Below are 21,988 nucleotides of genomic sequence, written 5' to 3' on the forward strand. Positions count from 1 at the left end.
AGAAGCAGAGCCACCACACTCTGCCACGCCAGGACCCTCAGGCCCATCTGCAGCTAAATGTTTTCCCTTACAAAAGCCACTCTGTAAAGTTTGGAAGGAGTGACCGTACCACCAGATAGGCAGAAATTAACATAGGGACACACAAAAAAATGATAAACCAAGGAAATATGACACCACCAAAGGACCAGAATAATTATACAGTAATTGATCCCAAAGAAACAAAAATTTAAAATTGCCCCAAAGGAATTTCAAAATAATACTCTAAAAACTCCAGTGAGATGCAAGAAAATACAAATAGACAATTCAATAAAAACAGGAAAACAATTCATGATCTGAATGAGAAATTCAGCAAAGAGATACATGTCATTTAAAAAAGAACCAAACATAAATCTTGGAGCTGAAGAATTCAATCAATGAGATTAGAATAAAATTGAGAGCTGCAACAGCAGACTAGATCAAACAGAAGAGACAGTTTGTGAATTTGAAGATGAGTATTTTGAAATGACTCAACCAGAGGGGAAAAAAGATTGAAAAAGAGTAAAGACTTATAAAAAACCATCAAGCAAACAAATGTTCACATTATGGGAATTTCATAGAGAAAGGACAGAGAAAACAATGTTTACTTAATGAAATAATTGCTGAAAACCTCCCAAGTCTTGGAAAAGATACAGATATCCAGATCTATGAAGCTCAAATGTTCCCAAGCAGATTCAACTCAAAGAGATCCTCAAGTCATATTATAATCACACTGTCAAAAATCAAAGACAATTTTTAAGAGTAGCAAGAATATCAAAATTTCTTACACTCTTCCAAAAAATGTAGCTAGAAGAAATACAACAAAACACATTTCATGAAGGAGCATCACTTTGAAACCTAAGCCAGATAAAGACAACACAAGAAAAGAAAGCTATGACAATCTTTCTGAAGAACACTTACGGAAATCTTCAATAAAATATTTGCAAACCAAAGCCAACAACACATCAAAAAAATTATACACCGTGACCAGACAGTATTTATTCCTGGCATGCAAAGCTGATTAAACATATGCAAATTGATGTCATACATCATATTAACAGGACAAAAGATAAAAACCACATTATAATCTCAACTGATGAGAAAAAAAAGCATTTAACGAAGTCCAACATACTTTCTTGATAAAAACTGTCAACAATTTAGACGTATAAGGAAAGTTCCTCAACATAATAAAAGCCATTTACGAGAAGCCCACAGTGGACATTATAAAAATGAAGAAAAACTGAAAGCTTTTCCATTAAGATCCAGAACAAGGCAAGGATGCCCCCTCTCCTTCTATTCAACATAGTACTAAAAGTACCAGCAAGAACAATCAGACAAGAAAAAGAAATAAAATGCATCCAATTGGAAAAGAAGTAAAGTTATCTCTATTTGCAGAGGAAACGGTCCTACACCACAAAAACCCCAAAGATTCCACACAAAAAAAACCTATTAAAAATAATAAGTTCATTGGGAGGCCAAGGTGGGTGGATCACGAGGTCAGGAGATCAAGACCATCCTGGCTAACATGGGGAAACCCCAACTCTACTAAAAAAATACAAAAAATTAGCCAGGTGTGGTGGCAGGCACCTGTAGTCCCAGCTACTTGGGAGGCTGAGGCAGGAGAATGGCGTGAACCTGGGAGGTGGAGATTGCAGTGAGCCAAGATCGCGCCACTGCACTCCAGCCTGGGTGACAGAGAGAGACTCCATCTCAAAAAATAATAATAATAATAATAATAAGTTCAGTAAAGGATACAAAATCAACACATAAAAATTACTACATTTTTATACACAATTATCTAACTGAAAAAGACATCAGGAAAATAGTTCCATTTATGAAAGCATTAAAAACTGAAGAAGCAAGAATAAACCAAACCCAAAATTAGTAGAAGAAATAATAAAGATCAGAGTAGAAATAAACGAAATTGAAATTAAGAAAATATAAAAGATCAACGAAATGAAAAGTTGGTTTTTTGAAAAGATAAATAAAATTGACAAACCTTTAGCCAAACTAAGAAAAAAATAGAGAAGACCCAAATAAATAAATAAAAGCAGAAGTGAAAATGGAGACATTACAACTGCTACTGCAGACATTCAAAGGATCATTATTGGCTACTATGAGTAACTATATGCCAATATATTGGAAAATCTTGAAGACATCTAGAAGAAAACTCCTAGACAGACACGACCTACAAAGATTGAACCATGAGAAAATCCAAAAGCTAAACAGACCAATAACAAGTAAAGAGATAAAAGACACAACATGTCTTCTAGCAAAGAAAACCTGAAACCCAATGGCTTCATTATTGAATTCTACCAAATATTTAAAGAACTAATACTTATCCTATTCAACCTATTCCAAAAAATAGAGTAAGAAGAGTAATAGAGTAATATTGGCCATTTTATAAGATGAGTATTATCTTAATATCAAAACCAGATAAAGACACATCAAAAAAGGAAACTACAAGCCAATATCCCTGATGAATACTGATGCAAAAACCCTCAACAAAATACTAGCAAGATGAATTCAATAACACATTGATAAAAGGTCATCAATAACAAGTGGGATTTAGCCCAGAAATGCAACGATGGCTTAACACATGCAAATTAATCAATGAGATACATCATATAAATGGCATGAAGGACAAAACCATATGATCATTTCAATTCATGCTAAAAAGGCATTTGATAAAATTCAACACCGCTTCAACGATAAAAAAAAAAAACCTTCAAAAAACTGAGTACACGAGGAACATACCTCAACATAAGAAAAGCCATATACAACAGAACAACAGCAACTATCATCCCAAATGTGGAAACACTGAAAGCCTTTCCTCTAAGATATGGAACAAGACAAGAATGCCCACTTTCACCACCGTTATTCAACATAGCACTAGAAGTCCTAGCTAGAATCAGCAGACAAGATAAAGAAAGGGCATCCACACAAGCACAGGCAATCAGAGCAAAAACGAACAAATGGTATCACATCAAGTCAAAAAGCTTCTGTACAGCAAAGGAAACAATCAACAAAATGAAGAGACAACCCACAGAATGACAGAAAATATTCATCTGACAATAAATTAATAATCAGAATATTTAAGAAGATCAAACAACTCTATCAGAAAAAAAATCTCATATCCCAATTTAAAATGGGCAAAATAGCTGAACAGACATTTCTCAAAAGAAGGCATACAAGTGGCAGGGAGGCATGCAAAAAGGTCATTATTGATCATCAGAGAAATACAAATCAGAACTACAAGGAGATATCATCTTACCCCAGTTAAATTGATTTATATCCAAAAGACAGACAATAACAAATGCTGGTGAGGGTATGGAAAAAAAGAGAACCCTCCTACACTGTTGGTGGGAATGTAAATTAGTACAAGTACTATGGAGAATGGTATGAAGGGTCCTCAAAAAACTAAAAATATAGCTACCACATGATCCAGCAATTCCACTGCTAGATATAAACCCAAAACAAAGGTAATCAGTGTATCAGACATCTGCATTCCCATGTTTGTTGCAGCACTATTCACAATAGCCAAAATTTGGAAGTAATCTAAGTGTCCATCAACAGATGAATGGATAAAGAAAATGTACTTATACACAATGGAGTACTATTCAGCCATAAAAAGAATGGGATTCTGTCATTTCCAACAACATGGATGGAACTGGAGGTCATTATGCTAAGTGAAATTAGCCAGCACAGAGAGGCAAACATCACATGTTCTCACTTATTTGTGAGACCTAAAAATAAAAGCAATTGATCTCATGGAGATAGAGAGTACAAGGATGGTTACCAGAGGCTGAAAAGGGTAGTGGGTAAGAGGAAGGGAAGCTTAATGGGTATAAAAAAATACAATGAATAAGACCTGGTGTTTGATAGCACAAAAAGATGACTACAGTCAATAAGAATTTAATTGTGCATTTTAAAATAACTAACAGAGTATAACTGGATTGTTTGTAACACTAAGGATAAACACTTGAGGTAATGGATACTCCATTTACTCTGATGTGATTATTATACATTGCATGCCTATATCAAAACATCTCATGTACCTGTAAGTATATACATGCCTACTACCTACCTGCAAAATTTTAAATAAAATTTTTTTTTAAATAAAACAAAGGCTGAATCTTTGAGAGTGGGAAAAAACGAAATAAAGGGCATCCAAATTCAAAAGGAAGAAGTCAAATTAATTATCTTTGTTTGCAGATGATATGATCATCTATTTGAAAAAAACCTAAAGACTCCATTAAAAAACTGCTAGAAGTGATAAACTCAGTAAAGTTGCAGGATACAAAATCAACATACAAAACTCAGTAGCATTTCTATATGTCAACAGCAAACAAACTGGAAAAGAAATCAAGAAGGTAATCCAGTTTACAATAGCTAAAGATAAAAATTAAATACTTAGGAATTAACCAAAAAAGTGAAAGATATCTACAGTGAAAACTATATAAGATTGAGGCAAGGAATTAAATAGAAACCATTAAAAAATGGTAAGATATTCTATGTTAACAGACTAGAAGAATCAATATTGTTAAAATGTCCATACTACCCAAAGCAATCCACATTCAATGCAATACCAATGACATTCTTCACTGAAATAGAAAAAAAAATCCTAAAATTAATATTGAATTACAAAAGACCCATAATATTCAAAGCTATCCTGAGCAAAAAGAACAAAACTGGAGGAACCACATTACCTGACTTCAAATTATGCTACAGAGCTACAGTAACCAAAACAGCATAGAACTGGCATAGAAACAGAAACATAGACCAATGCAACAGAATAGAAAACCCAGAAGCACATACACACAACCACAGCAAACTCATTCTAGACAAAGTTGCAAAAAACCTGTATTGGGAAAAGGAACATCTCTTAAATGGTGCTGGGAAAACTGGATATTCATATGCAGAAGTATGAAACTAGATCCCTATCTCTTGACATATACAAAAATCAAATCACATAGATTAAAGACTTAAATCTAAGACCTCACACACTATGAAACTATTACAAGGAAACACTGGGGACCAAACTCCCCAGGACACTGGAGTGAGCAAAGATTTCTTGAGTAATAATCCAAAAAGCACAGGCAGCCAAAGCAGAAATGGACAAATGGGATCACATCAAGTTAAAAAGCTTACACACAGCAAAGTTAGCAATCAACAAAATGAAGAGATAACCCGGAAAATGACAGAAAATTTTGCAAACTATCAACCTGACAAGGGATTAATAACCATTATACAGAGAGCTGACAAGATGGCTGAATAAGAATAGCTCCAGTCGCCAAATCCCAGACAGACCAACACAGAAGGTGGGAGATTTCTTCATTTCCAACTGAGGTATCAAGTTCATCTCATTGGGACTGGCTAGACAGTGGGGGCAGCCCACAGTGGATGAGCAGAAGCAGGGTGGGGCATTGCCTTACCGGGGAAGTGCAAGGGACTGGCGAACTCCCTCCCCTAGACAAGGGAAGCCGTGAGGGACTGTGCTGTGAGGGACTGTGCTATCTGGCCCAGACACTATGCTTTTCCCATGGTTTTTGCAGCCCACAAACCAGGAGATTCTCTTGTGTGCCTCTACCACCAGGGCCCTGGGTTTCAGGCACAAAACTGGGCAGCTGTTTGGGCAGACACCGAGCTAGCTGCTGGAGTTTTTCTTTTGTAGCCCAGTGGTGCCTGGAACCCCAGCGAGACAGAACTGTTCACTCCCCTAACAGGGGGCTGAAGCCAGGGAGCCAAGTGGTCTCACCCAGCGGGCCCCACTCCTACAAAGCCCAGCAAGCTAAGAACCACTGGCTTGAAATTCTTGCTGCCAGCATAGCAGTCTGAAGCAGTCTGAAGTCAAAGTTGGTGGTGGGAGGGGCATCGCCATTACTGAGGCTAGAGTAGGCAGTTTTCACCTCATAGTGTTAACTCTGACTATGAGTAACACCACAGCACAGCAAAGTACCTGGGGCCAGACTGCCTCTCTAGATTCCTCCTCACTGGGCAGGACATCTCTGAAAGAAAGGCAGCAGCCCCAGTCAGGGGCTTATAGATAAAACTCCCATCTCCCTGAGACACAACACCTGGGGAAAGGGGTGGCTGTGGGCGCAACTTCAGCAGACTTAAACGTTCCTGCCTGCTGGCTCTGAAAAAAGCAGCATATCTCCTAGAACAGCACTCGAGCTCTGCTAAAGGACAGACTGCCTCCTCAAGTGGATGCCTGACCCCCGTGCCTCCTGACTGGGAGTCACCTCTCAGCAGGGGTCAACAGACACCTCATACAGGAGAGCTCTGGCTGGCATCAGGCGGGTGTCCCTCTGGGACGAAGTTTCCAGAGGAAGGAGCAGGCAGCAATATTTGCTGTTCTGCAGCCTCCGCTGGTGATACCCAGGCAAATGAGGTCTAGAGTGGACCTCCAGCAAACTCCAGCAGACCTGCAGAAGAGGGGTCTGACTGTGAGAAGGAAAACTAACAAACAGAAAGCAGTAACATCAACATAACAAAAAGGATGCCCACAGAAAAGCCCCATCCATAGGCCATCAGCATCAAAGATCAAAGGTAGATAAATCCATGAAGATGAGGAAACACCAGTGCAAAAATACTGAAAATTCCAAAAACCAGAATGACTCTTGTCCTCCAAATGATCGCAACTCCTCTCCAGCAGCAGCACAAAATTGGACAGAGAACGAGTTTGACAAATTGATGGAAGTAGGCTTCAGAAGGTGGCTAACAACATATTCCTCTAAGCTAAAGGAGAATGTTCTAACCCAATGCAAGGAAGCTAAGAACCTTGATAAAAGGTTATAGGAACTGCTTACTAGAATAACCAGTTTAGAGAAGAACATAAATGACCTGATGGAGCTGAAGAACACAGCATGAGAACTTCGTGAAGCATAGACAAATATTAATAGCCAAATCGATCAAGTGGAAGAAAGGATATCAGAGATTGAAGATCAACTAAATAAAATAAAGCATGAAGACAAGATTAAAGAAAAAAGAATGAAAAGGAACAAACAAAGCCTCCAAGGAACATGGGACTATGTGAAAAGACCAAACCTATGATTCATTGGTGTACCTGAAAGTGATGGGGAGAACAAAGACACAATGTACCAGAATGTCTGGGATACAGCTAAAGCAGTATTTAGAGGGAAATTTATAGCACTAAATGCTCACATCAGAAAGCATCAAAGACCTAAAATCGATACCCTAACATCATAATTAAAAGAACTAGAGAAGTAAGGGCAAAAGAATTCAAAAGCTAGCAGAAGAAAAGAAATAACTAAGATCACAGCAGAACTGAAGGAGATAGAGACACAAAAAAAAACCTTCGAAAAATCAAGGAATTCAGGAGCTGGTTTTTTGAAAAAATTAGCAAAACAGATAGACTGCTAGCCAGACTAATAAAGAAGAAAAGAGAGATGAATCAAATAGTCACAACAAGAAATGATAAAAGGGGTATCGCCACTGATCCCACAGAAATACACACTACCATCAGAGAATACTATAAATACCTCTATGTAAATATACTAGAAAATCTAGAAGAAATGGATAAATTCCTGGACACAAACACCCTCCCAAGACTAAACCCGGAAGAAGTTGAATCCCTGAATAGACCAATAACAAGTTTGGAAATTGAAGCAGTAATTAATAGCCTACCAATCAAAAAAAGCCCAGGACCAGACCGATTTACAGCCGAATTCTACCAGAGGTACAAAGAGAAGCTGGTATCATTCCTTCTGAAACTATTCCAAACAATAGAAAAAAGGGGGACTCCTTCCTAACTCATTTTATGAGGCCAGCATCATCCTGATACCAAAACCTGGCAGAAACACAACAAAAAAAGAAAATTTCAGGCCAATATCCCTGACGAACGTTGATGCAAAAATCCTCAGTAAAATACTGGCAAACCAAACCCAGCAGCACATCAAAGTGCTTATCCACCACGATCAAGTTGGCTTCATCCCTGGAATGCAAGGCTGGTTGAACATATGCAAATCAATAAATGTAATCCATCACACAAACAAAACCAATGACAAAAACCACATGATTATCTCAATAGATGCAGAAAAGGCCTTTGACAAAATTCAACAGTGCTTCATGCTAAAAACACTCAAGAAACTAGGTAGTGAGGGAACGTATCTCAAAATAATAAGACCTATTTATGACAAACCCATATCCAATATCATACTGAATTGGCAAAAGCTGGTAGCATTCCCTTTGAAAACCAGTGCAAGACAAGGATGCCCTCTCTCTCCACTCCTATTCAACATAGTATTGTAAGTTCTGGCCAGGGCAATCAGGCAAGAGAAATAAATACAGGGGATTCAAATAGGAAGAGAGGAAGTCAAATTGTCTCTGTTTGCAGAGGACATGATTGTATATTTAGAAAACCCCATTGTCTCAGCCCCAAAATTCCTTAAGCTGGTAAGCAACTTCAGCAAAGTCTCAGGATACAAAATCAATGGGCAAAAATCACAAGCATTCCTATACACCAATAATAGACAAACAGAGAGCCAAATCATGAGTGAACTCCCATTCACCCGCACTACAAAGAAAATAAAATACCTAGGAATACAACTTAAAAGGGACATGAAGAACCTCTTCAAGAACTACACCCACTGCTCAAGGAAATAAGAGAGGATGCAAACAAATGGATAAACATTCCATCCCCATGGACAGGAAGAATCAATATCGTGAAAATGGCAACACTGCTCAAAGTAATTTATAGATTCAATGCTATTCCCATGAAGCTACCATTGACTTTCTTCACAGAATTAGAAAAACTACTTTAAATTTCATATGGAACCAAAAAAGAGCCTGCATAGCCAAACAATCCTAAGCAAAAAGAACAAAGCTGGAGGCATCACTCTACCTGACTTCAAACTATACTACAAGGCTACAGTAACCAAAACAGCATGGTACTGGTACCAAAACAGATATACAGACCAATGGAACAGAACAGAGGCTGCAGGAATAACACCACACATCTACAACCATCTGATCTTTAACAAATCTGACAAAAACAAGCAATGGAGAAAGGATTCCCTATTTAATAAATGGTGCTGGGAAAACTGGCTACCATATGCAGAAAACTAAAACTGAACCCCTTCCTTACACCTTATACAAAAATTAACTCAAGATGGATTAAAGACTTAAACATAAATCCTAAAACCAAAAAACCCTGGGAGAAATCATAGCCAATACCTTTCAGGACTTAGGCATGGGCAAAGACTTCATGACTAAAACACCAAAAGCAATGGCAACAAAAGCCAAAATAGACAAATAGGATCTAATTAAACTAAAGAGCTTCTGCACAGTAAAAGAAGTTATCATCAGAGTGAACAGGCAACCTACAGAATGGGAGAAAATTTTTGCAATCTATCCATCTGACAAAGGGCTGATGTCCAGAATCTACAAGGAACTTAAACAAATTTACAAGAAAAAACAAACAACCCCATCAAAAACTGGGCAAAGGATATGAACAGACACTTCTCAAAAGAAGGCATTTATGATGCCAACAATCATGTGAAAAAAAAGCTCACCATCACTGGTCATTAGAGAATGCAAAGCAAAACCACAGTGAGATACCATCTCATGCCAGTTAGAATGGTGATCATTAAAAGGTCAGGAAATAACAGGTGCTGGCAAGGATGTGGAGAAATAGGAACACTTTTACACTGTTGGTGGGAGTGTAAATTAGTTCAACCATTGTGGAAGACAGTGTGGCGATTCCTCAAGGATCTAGAACCAGAAATAACATTTGGCCCAGCAATCCCATTACTGGGTGTATACCCAAAGAATTATAAATCATTCTACTATAAAGACACATGCACATGTATGTTTATTGCAGCGCTATTCACAATAGCAAAGACTTGGAACCAACCCAAATGCCCATCAATGATAGACTGGATAAAGAAAATGTGGCACATATACACCATGGAATACTATGCAGTCATAAAAAAAAATGAGTTCTTGTCCTTTGCAGGGACATGGATGAAGCTGGAAACCATCATTCTCGGCAAACTAACACAGGAACAGAAAACCAAACACCATATGTTCTCACTCATAAGTGGGAGCTGAACAATGAGAACACATGGACACAGAGAGAAGAACATCATACACTGGGGCTTGTTGCGGAGTGAGGGGCAAGCGGAGGGAGAGCATTAGGACAAATACCTAATGCATGTGGGGCTTAAAACCTAGATGATGGGTTGATGGGTGCAGCAAACCACCATGGTGCATGTATACCTATGTAACAAACCTGCATGTTCTGCACATGTATCACAGATCTTAAAGTTTAATTAACAATAAAAATAAAAACAAAATAACCATTATTCATAAGGAACTCAAACAACTCTATAGGAAAACATCTAATAATCTTATTTTTAAATCGGCAAAAGAAACAGGCATTTCTCAAAAGGAGACATACAAATGGCAAACAGGTATACAAAAAGGTGCTCAAGATCAATGAGCATCAGAGAAATGCAAATCAAAACTACAATGCAACATCATCTCACCCCAGTTAAAATAGGTTTTATCCAAAAGACAGGCAATAAGTAACAAATGTTGGCAAGGGTGTGGAAAAAAGAGAACCCTCCCACACTGTTGATGGGAATGTAAATTAGTATAAGCACTATTTTGATAACAGTATGGAGGGTCCTCAAAAAACTAAAAACAGAGCTACCACATGATCCAGCAGTCCCACTGCTAGGTATATACCCAAAACAAAGGAAGTCAGCATATTAAAAATATATCTGCACTCCCACATTTATTGCAGCACTATCCACAATAGCCAAGATTTGGAAACAATCTAAGTGTCCATCGACAGAAGAATAAATAAAGAAAATGTGGTGTTTATACACAATGGAGTACTATTCAGCCAAAAAAAAGAGATGAGGTCCTGTGATTTGCAAAAACATGAATAGAACTTGAGGCCATTATGTTAGTGAAATAAGCCAGGCACAGAAAGAAAAACAACACATGTAGGAGCTAAAAATTAAGACAATCAAATTCACAGAGAGTACAAGGATTGATTACCAAAGGCTGAGAAGGATAGTTGAAGGGTGAGGAGGAGACGGAATGGTTACTAGGTGCAAAAAAAAACAAAATAGCTGGAAAGAATGAATAAAACCAAGTATTTGACAGCACAACCACAGTCAATAAGAATTTAATTGTACATTTAAAAATAACTAAAAGAGTATAATTGAATTGTTTGTAACAAAGAAGAAATGCTTGAGGTGATAGATACCCCATTTACCCTGATGTGATTATTATACATTGCATGCCTGAATAAAAATATTTCATGAAATATGTATATTTCATGTTTTAAAAATTAAAAAACAGCTGAAGAGTAAATTTAACAAAGGTGAAAAACCTGTACACAGAAAACTATAAGACACTGCTGAAAGAAATTGAAGACAAAATAATGAAAAAATAAATAAAAAGATATTCCATCCTCATGAATCAGAAGCATTAATATTGTTAAATTATCCATACTACGCAAAGCAATATATAGGTTTGACATAATCCCTATCAAAATCCTAATGGCATTCCTCAAAGGAAAAAAAAAAATCCTAAAATTTGTATGGAAACATAAAAACCCTAAAACAATTCCAAGAATGAAAAACAAAGTTGGAGGAATTATATGTCCTGATTTAAAATTATATAACAAAGCTATAGTAATCAAAACAATGTGGTACTGGCATAAAAACAGACACACACACCAATAGAACAGAACAGAGAACCTAGAAACAAACCCAAACAGATATGGTCAACTAATTTTTGACAGGGGCACCAATAGGACACAATGAGGAAAGAAGAGTCTCTTCAATAAATGGTGCTAAGAAAACTGGAATTTCACACACAAAAGAAACTGAACCTTATACCACACATAAAAATAAGTTCAAAATGGATAAAAGACTTAAATGTAAGCCCAGGAACTATAAAACTCCTATCAGAGAACATAGGGGAAAATCTCCTGGACACTGACGTTGGCAATGATTTTTGGGTATCAAAACAAAAGCTCAGGCCACAAAAGCAAAAATAAATAAATGGGACTACTTCAAACTAAAAAGGCTCTGTACAGCAAAAGATATAATCAACAAAGTGAAATAGTAGCCTAGAAATTGAGAAAAATATTGGCAAACAATACATCTGATGAGGTTAATACCCAAAATTTACAAAGAACTCATACATCTCAATAGTAGAAAAACAAATAATCCAATTTTTTTAAACGGGCAAAGAATCTAAATAGACATTTCTCCATAGAAGACAAAAATCACCAATAACTATATCAAAAGGTATTTAACATCATTAATCATCAGGGAAATGCAAATCAAAACGACTACGAGATACCACATCATAGCTGTAAAGGTGGCTATTATTTTAAAAAGTCAAAAAATAACAAATGTTGACAAGAGTATGCAGAAAGAGTAATTAAAAATAGAACTACCATATGACCCAGTGATCCCTCTGCTGAGCATATACTCAAAGGAAATAAAATCATCACCTTGTAAAGATTCTGCATTCCTATGTTCATTGCATCATTACTCACAATAGCCAAGATACGGAAACAACCTAAGTGTCTGCTGATAGACAAATGACTAAAGAAACTGTGGTACATATATACAATGAAATATTACTTAGCCTTAAAAAAGAATGAGATCTTTTCATTTACCACAACATGGCTGGGTCTGGAGGACATTATGCTAAGTGAAATAAGCCAGACACAAAAAGAAAAATATTGCATGATCTCACGGAATCTACAAAAAGAAATCAAATATACAGAGATAGAGAACAAAACAGTGGTTACCAGGGACAGACGGGGTAGAGGGGATGAAATGGGAAGATGCAAGTCAGAGGATACAAAGTAGCTGATATGTAGGATGAACAAGTCTAGAGATCTAAAGTATAACATGAGAACTATAGATAATAAAACTGTACTATATATGGGATTCATGCTAAATAAGTATATTTTAGCTGTTCTTGCCACAAACCAAAACAAACAAAAAAAAAAAATGGGTAACTGTGAAATGACAGATATGTTAATTTACTTCAATGTAATAATCTTTATACTATCTACATATACCCCATAACATCATGTTGCATAGCTTAAATGCACAAAATAAAATTTATAAAAAAAAAAGTACAGTTACATTTAAACTTGAGTTTTAGAGGTAGGGAAAGGGCAAATCAGGGCTGGGTGGGTAAGACATTTTGGGGATGATGGGTGTGTCCTTATCTTGGAGTTACTCTATCCCTATCACAACTAAATATAAAGCAACAGTAATCAAGATAGTGGAATACTGGCAGTTGGATAGACAAATAAACCAGGGGATCAAAGAGTCCAGAAACAGATGCTTGTGCATATGAACATTTGATTTATACAAAGATACGACTGTAAAGTAGTGGGGAAACAGTAGTCTTTTTAATAAATGGAACTTAATCAATTAAACATTCATACAAAATGTATTCCTCCTAATTCATACCACAAATACCAATTTCAAGTAAATATCACATCTAAATGTGAAAGGTAAAACCATAAGCTTCTAAATGATTACATAAGAGAACATCTTCGTGATCTAAGTATAGGGAATGACTTCTTAGGTCAAAAAAGTACTAACCACAAAAGAAAAGATGGAAAATCAAACTGGATTAAAATTCAATAGATGGTCCCATTAAGAACATTATAAAAATGAAAAGAAGCAAGAAAAAAAGAAGATAGAGCTTCAGCAGTTTCCTTTGTCAAATAACAGGTTCCACTCTAGAATTTATGAGAAGGACAGCATATTACTTAGTAAGTTAAAGAGGACCTCACAGCAACATTCTTAAATGTGTACTTCAGCTCTTGTTTAGTATGTAAATCAGACAATAGCACAGATTTCGTACTGTGTGAACTATTGCAATTAACTAAGAAAAGCACCAATCTGTTAATCCCAGAAAAGTCCTTTTTTTGAAGTATGTGATGTTTTAGATATTTTAGACTGGTACAATTTAAATTGAAGGTGCCCTTGGTACATCTGAAAAAATCTAGAACTTTACGCAAAAAAAAAAAAAATGTATCTTGGTATTACACATTAGATACCACATTGCCACACATTAATTGCAAAGATGTTGTCTACTTCAGCAGAATTCAGGCATTCTATCTTCACCTTTCCAAGGCTCTTCACAAAAAACTTAATACCAAAAACACAAAAGAAAAGTATTTTTATGTGGCCAAGTGTTTATTCACATTTTTAAAATAAGCAAATTTCACTACAAGAGAAATTTTCAAATACCCTATTTTCAAAAAGATCAACTTAGTTGATCTTTTTATCTCCCAGCACATTCAGCCAATAAATTCAAACTCCAGAATGAACTCAACATATATATGTAAGGAACTGTAAACAAATTAACAACTGGAGAAAAATTATCTACTTTTACTAGGAAACTTTCAATTTGAATAAAATATATTAAGAAAAAATCTTGCTAACTTTCCTTGAAAAAAAGGTATTATGAGAAATAAATAAATGAATAAATACACTCCTGAAGTTGACAAATTTGCAACAGTTTAGTGACAATTAACAGTTTCCTCCTAAAAAGAAAAACTGATAATAAAAAGAAATGAACACTATATAGACTGTATTTTTTTACCTTAATTCCACCAAGGATAGTGATTTGATAAAAATAAATCACTGAACAGTGAGTGTCAACAATATGACTTTGAGATAATAAAGCTTGGGGATTAGGAGTATTTTCAAGTGGAACCATATCAGACAAAAACAGACAGCAAAGAGGTCTTTGTAGCAATTGTAATTACACACATGTGAGATGACCTGAAAATGGGGAGTGCTACAAAACCACCGTGAAAGAATTCTGCACTTCTCAAATATCATTTCATAAAAACTACAGAAAAATCAGAGCCAGTAAAACTTAAATTATCTTTCAAATAGTCATCATAAACTCTAACCTAGTTAAAACAAATGTTGACTCTAATATGCTAATACTGTAATATAAATCCCTAAATATAAATACCAAATAAATATACCTAAATATAAATATACCAAATATAAATACCCAAAATTCATGAACATTTTATAAGAGCTACAAGAACACACTTTTAGACAAAATGGGACATACTACTCAAAAGGTTAAACTCTACTAAACTTCACTGTGATTATGACAAGCCCACCCATCCTCTATATGTGAAATAAAACTTTTTATTAAAAAAAAGGTCTCACCACTTCTTGTTTCTGGGCTTCATTAAGTTTTTCAGTCAATTCTTCCAAAGCCCTTTTTGTTTCGGCATCCGACCTAGGGGGAAAAAAAAATTTTAACTTGGATATTTAGAAAATACACAGAACTAGTGAAATGTATAACATGATAATTGTTATTACAAAATATTCTACTTTAGTGGTTCTGAAACACATGGAAGCCTTGTTAAAACACAGACTGCTGGATCCCGCCCCCCAGATTTCAAATCAGCAAATCTGAGATGAGGCCCAAGAATGTGCCTTTCTAAAATTCCTAAGGTCTGCAGGTCTGGAGACCAAACTTTTGAGAACCGCTGCTACACTGGAACATCACTCTCAATAAACACACATGTTGCAATATCTCCCATTTTAAATTAAGAAAAAAGAGAGAAAGGGACAACAGAAAACAAAAACTCTTGATCTTACACCCTCTTTCTAGCAACTGATAAAGAAAAGTGTGCTGTGCAAACTCTATCCTCACTAACCGACCTCCCATTACCTTGTTTCTCATCAAATTAATAACATACATGATAAACAAACAAATCATACAGAAAGATTTACAAAGAAAAGAAAAAGCCCTTCTGTCTTGCACTGTCTTACTTCTGGCTGCGCTTCCCTCTGTGAATCATGCACAACCATTTCCATTATTAATTATTTTGCTGGTTGCCTTCATCATGTTCAACTCGAGACATTTTCGATGGACTGTTTTGAAATATTTAGCTCATTCTCTAATTTCAGATTATGTTAGTACCATTTTTAGTTCTATTGGTTACCTGTAGAGTTTTATGTAATATATTTACACATCTTACGAATTTTATGAATTATTCCATCCTGTGAAATTGATGGAATTGGTGCTTTGTGCTCACATTCTGTCAGGCTCACATTTTAGTCAGCTTCACACTTGGATCATAACTTTCTTGGGTTCTTGTTTTTTCCAAGCTTTCTCATTATCTTTTGGCTTTATATGGGCCTTACTTATCACATCATTGATATTTTCCTCCCGCTTCTTACTGAATGGTCAACAAACCATCTATTTCACTCTTTTTGATGACCTTCTTCTCAAAGGACACTTACTTTCCTGCTCTAATTTAGAGTGAATACTTCCTGGGCCTGCTCCATGATTGTCATTCCAGGGTTACTTTCACTGAATCCCCAGGTTAATTTTACTGTTTCTTAATATCTTTATCTTTCTATTTCTTGGTTACAATCTTATTTAACTTATATATCCTTAGGTAATTTCCTCAAAAAGAAGTTACCTTAAAAAGATAAATTTTCAAAGACTTTAAACCTCTGAAAATGTCTTTCTGTATGTATGTATAGAATGTTAAAATACTTTGCTGTATATCCACACAGTGGAATGCCAAAGAATAATAAAAATGAGCAAACTGCAAGAACCTGACACAACACCCATAAATATTACAGCCCCTTTCTTGGCTTTTGCGGTTCTATGCTGTCTAGAATTTCCCCCATCTCACTAGCTATTCCATCTCAGGTTAGCTCCTCCTTCTATCATAAGATTCCTAAATATTATAACTCCTTGCAACTCAGTCCTGTCCTTGATATCCTCCCTATAGTTTCTCTCTTGGTATTATCCATTCCCATGGTTCCAAATGACACTTCTCCATGCTGACCATTCTTAAATTTTACCTCAAAAGAGACTTTTCCTTTGAGCTCCATAGTAAATATCCAGCTGAATATTTTACCTTCCATTTGAATGTCTCACAGGCATCTTAAACATAACATATCCAAGGCCAAACTCTCTACACCTCACCTACCCAAACCAGTCTTCCATATCTCAGGTAGTGGAATTATCATCTACCTAGTTATTCCAATTGAAAATCTTAAAGTCATCCTTAGTTTATTCTCCCTCACCCACCATTACCAAATCCTGTCTCTTTGATTTCCAAAAACAGTATCTTCAAACACACCCCTGTCTATCTCTCTCCTGCCATAATCCTGGGTCAGGCCACCATCAACTCTCATATACTAGTGCAACAGACTTCTACCTCACCCTCCTCAAATCAATTTTTTTTTCTTTTGTGACTGGTTTCACTCTGATACCCAGGCAGGAGTGCAGTGACTCATCTCAGCTCACTGCAGCTTCAACCTCCTGGGCTCAAGCAATCCCAAGTAGCTGGGACCACAGGCATGTGCCACCACGCCAGGTTAATTTTTTTGTATTTTTAGTAGAGACGGGGTTTCACCGTGTTGCCCAGACTGGTCTCAAACTCCTGAGCTCAAATGATCCACCTGCCTCGGCCTCCCAAAGTGCTGGGATTATGGGCCTGAGCCACTGTGCCGGGCCCAAATCAATTCTTCATATGGCATCCAAAGTAGGTGATTTCTGAATTAAACTTTACTTAATCCTTTCCAAAAGCTTGCTTCCCAGTGTACTTTTATTATTCAATGTATGTTTTGTAATAAATGTCAAAAGTGAAAAATCAGTAATTAAATGAGAATACCAACCTTTCAACATCAAATAGAAAGTTAAACTTTTTAACTTCCTGTCCATTATGTTTACAAACATGAAGTAAGAATTTGTGGTACAAATAAAGCAGAATGGCATCCAGAAATTTTACACATTCCCAAAGGTAAGCCACCTCATTTCCCAAGAAACCTAACTCCTATTTTGGGTTAAACAAAGTTTTCTGCCTCACACATGCCTCTAGGTCACAAAGACTATTACCAGATAGTACCAGCCTATAGATCACAAAAACTATTACCAGATACTAACAGCCCAGTCCAATATTGGTTATTCAAATGACCATTTAAACTAATCAACTAAATCATTCCTGCAACTTCCCCTGTATCTTCTTACAAGACAACTATTCCCTGTAACTCATGTTCCCAGTACTTAATGTATACCCTTCCTTGAAATGGGTAATGGTTATGTAATAAAACCATTCCTACAATACATTAAAGTGTTAATGTCATTTTGTTAATTTTGTAAACTTCTTAAAAAAAAAACCTAAGTATTAAATTAATTAAGTCTTACCAGTTTAAAGGGTTAGCAATATAGCTCAATAATATATCTCACAATCCAGGAATTCAAATGCTTTATTCATATCAGCCACATGTGAAAATGATTTTGAACCACCATATACTGTAAGTGATAAAGAACAGAGACTTTGGGGCCTTACTGCCTAGATTTTAATTCTGACTCTGCTACAACCCTCCTGTTTGAGTTCTAGAGAGCTGAGTTATTTCATCTCTCTGTGCCCCTTTCCTCATCCATAAAATAGAGAAAAAAATAATGATTACCTCGAAGGGTAGTTACTAGAATTAAAGTTAAATCATGAAATAAGGGCTCAATAATATTAGCTAATAGCACTAGTAATAATGGTAGAATCTTTCATTCTCATTACAGCCTATACTTGATATTCATAGATTTAACATTTATAGTTTTGACTATTTTTGTTGCAGCAACACAGAACTGGTGCATGGTATGATTTAGATAGTTGGGGTTAGCAAGCAAATACGGTAAACAAATTTCAATTCAGCTCTATTGTTCCCTAATCTTTGCTGTATATGGATTGTAATTCTTAAGAAGGCATAAAAATCTTTGTTTTTCCACAAAACATGGCCTCCAAAAGAAAGCCACCTGCCACTGGTGATGACAAAAATGAAAAGACAGTAAAGAAGTTTTAAATTAAATAACAGCTCTTGGGGACTATCCAGAATTGACAAAATTGCAAACATGGGGCAGATGTTAACCACTGACCCTCAAAGATTTCAACTAAAAGCTAAAGTATTGGATTCTACAATGGCTTATGTCCACTGACAAACTCCATGTTACACTTCTTTTTCGTGTGTGCAATGCCAAAAGTCAGTCAGCTAGTGAGTCAGTCTTTGTGTCTCTCTCTCCAATGTATTTGTAAATCTACCTCTTTGCAAAAGTCTCACAGTGTATCCCTTCATAATGTCAGCATTCCATTGTATTAAGTTAAAGTGTTTTTAGAAATAGGAAATTAATTTGTCTAACATTGAGTCATGATATATTCTAAATTCAAAGGGCTGTAAACTGTTCTGTTAATAAATTTTAAGATACTGTATAAAAGCACAACACTTTTAAAAAATCTAGATAAATATGTCAATTACAGAAGCTAATTTATTCTCCTCATAATTTATCCCTCTCATAAAAACCATAGGCTGCTTTTACCGGCTCCTTCTGGAAAGCTCCCTGTTGAAATCATCTCCAAGGCGAATTTGTTCACTGCTGAGGTCTCGAAGAGACTGATGAAAACCATGAAGCTAGCAAAGGCAAAACACAGTTATCCATTTAGAATTCTGTTGAATTCTTCCATAAAGATTCACCAAAGGTAAGAATATGATCTTGTTCTTTGCAATAATAACCAGATTTTGTAATATTATTATGAAAGAAAACACCTATTCTGAAAGAAAAAAATTTTCCAAGAAAAACAAAATTTTAAAAGCTGTATATAACATTTACCAACACATTTTCTACAGTACAATTCTACTCCTCCAGAATTCCACCCCTCTAGAAGGGGTCTGCTTCCTCCTTAATCGGAGTAGAAGAAAAAGAAAAAAGAGAGAGAGGGGAAGAAGGAGAAAACCGGTCTGCCAACTTTTTCTGTAAAGGGCCCAATAGCGACTATTCCAGGATTACAAGCTGTATGGTCTCTGTCACAGTTAATCTTGCCACTGTAGTGCAAAAGTAACCGTACACAAATAAGCATGGCTGAATTACAATAAAATTTTATTATATCAACCTACAACGCCTTAGTTTGCCAACTCCTGCTGTAGAGAAACTCTTGCTCATGTACACTTGGAACCATGTACAAGAAAGTATGGTGCAGCATTATTCATAATGAGAACATGAGAAACCAAATATACACCAAGATAAATAAATTGTGGTATATTCCTCCACTGGAGTATGATACAGCAGTGAAAATGAAACAATCAAAGATACCTATGCATTAGTAAAGCTGAATGTCAAAAACATAACATCAAGTAAAATAAGCAAGTTACAAAAGATTACAGTAGTATCCCATTTACATAAAGTTTAAAGGCAAGCAACACTAAATAAGATGTAGGTAGTAAAAATAAAAAAAGTAAAAAAATTGTTTTTTAAAGTAGAAACAGTGTCAGGATATGTACGAAGTCAGGACAGTGGATACCCCTTGGGAAAAGATGGAGTATAAAAGAGGCTTGGGGGTATGATAATGCTTTATTTAGTGGCCTGGGTGGGGGTTATATGGTGTTCATTCTCATTATTGTAACTTTAACTGTAAATATATATGCTGAATATAAATAGTATGATTTATAATAAAACTACATTAAACAGGCTTGCAGAAACAACAAATTGATTCAACAAAATGCACATTAAGCAATTTATTAATGCCAGCTACTGAGAAGTGGCTCGCAATCTGATACGAGAGCCAGATATGTAAATAAACCACAAATTCTTTACGGGGGCATTAAGAAAGTACACAGTCAAGTGGAGCTAAGGGTAACCTTGAGAATGAACTTAATGAGGAAGAACCATAAAAAGAAAGGAGTGAAGCAGTATAGTGAATGAAAAACTTAAGTTTTGCCATCATGATTTTCCAATTTAGCAAACCAGAATCCGGGCATGCATCCTTGACACCTCCGTTTCACTCATTCCTGCCTTCCCCACATGGCTATCTAATCTTCAAGACCTTTCCATTTTACCCACTAAAATGCTTTTAATTCTACCTCCTTCTCTCCAACTCCATCTATCCTAATCCAAGTGACCATCAATTCACATCCAGAACACAGTAATATCCTTCTAATTGGTTCACCCACATTGAATCCATTTTCCACACTACAGCCAGAGTGATCTTTTCAAAATAATTTTGTCAGCCCTGTTACACGGCTCTACATAATCTCAGCCCTTCATACTTCTTTAGCCTCGTGGGCCTTCTTTAAATTGCTCATAGGGGCTATCTTCCCTCCTGCCAAGCTATTTGTTCTACCTGGAATGACTCTTACTCAGCTTTCAGATCTCAGCTCAGTCAGCCTTTCTTCAGGAAGCCCTCCTTGACTGGGGCATGTCCTCTACCATACAATTCTGTAGCCCTATGCATCTTTCCACTATCGCATGCATCTCAGTTCATAAATAAGGTTGTATTTATGTATTTATTTAATATCTAGCTCCTCCTCTAGAATATAAACTTATTAAAAGACAAGGTTTCTGCTCACCACTGTTTCCAAGTGTAAGCATTATCCCAATGACAGAGACATTAAATAAACAGAAGGAAAGAGTAAATGAATAATGTTAAGATATTGTTCTCTGTTCTGGGCTTCATCATACAGTCCATGCTAGCAAGGTGCAACTATCAAAAAAATAACATAGTCAAGGAAAAGTTTCCACAGGGTGTTTCCTAATGCATTTGATTTTGTTGTCTCGTTATGCAGTAACAAGTGACAGCTACAGATGAGTATCTTAAGATACACTTTGAGTACCTAATCCTAAAACTACCAAAACAAAGAGGTCAAAGTGCAGAACTCCCCCAGTCCTTCTCTATTTAATTTAGCTACTTAAGACAACAAAAGGAAAAATTACAGCTCTGCAGAGAACTTTAAAGAAGCAGAAAAAGATTTCCACACAACTAATACTTCAGAAATCTTTAGTGAATAAAGTATGGAATTTCTTACTTAGTAGAAAATGGCTCTATCAATGATTCAACAATCAGAAAAAACACTAATGGTAGAAAAATCGGTAGATCAATCACACAAATATTAACTTGTTCATACTAAACCAAACT

The 21,988-nt window shown here is 36.0% G+C and overlaps 1 protein-coding gene across 21 annotated transcripts in view; it reads right to left on the reverse strand.

The window, feature by feature from the left end:
• Window positions 1–21,988, reverse strand: part of CEP128 (centrosomal protein 128) — a 465,504-nt gene that overhangs the window by 387,032 nt on the left and 56,484 nt on the right. For all 21 annotated transcript variants that reach the window (XM_054449602.2, XM_054449600.2, XM_063651940.1 and 18 more), the window contains 2 exons: window positions 19,399–19,490; window positions 15,228–15,300 (listed from right to left, as the gene is read on the reverse strand). In XM_054449602.2, the coding sequence (XP_054305577.2) occupies window positions 15,228–15,300; window positions 19,399–19,490 (165 nt within the window). The remainder of the gene's footprint in view (window positions 1–15,227; window positions 15,301–19,398; window positions 19,491–21,988) is intronic.

Source organism: Pongo pygmaeus, chromosome 15 (genome assembly GCF_028885625.2).
Source record: "Pongo pygmaeus isolate AG05252 chromosome 15, NHGRI_mPonPyg2-v2.0_pri, whole genome shotgun sequence".
In the NCBI taxonomy this organism is placed as follows: domain Eukaryota; kingdom Metazoa; phylum Chordata; class Mammalia; order Primates; family Hominidae; genus Pongo; species Pongo pygmaeus.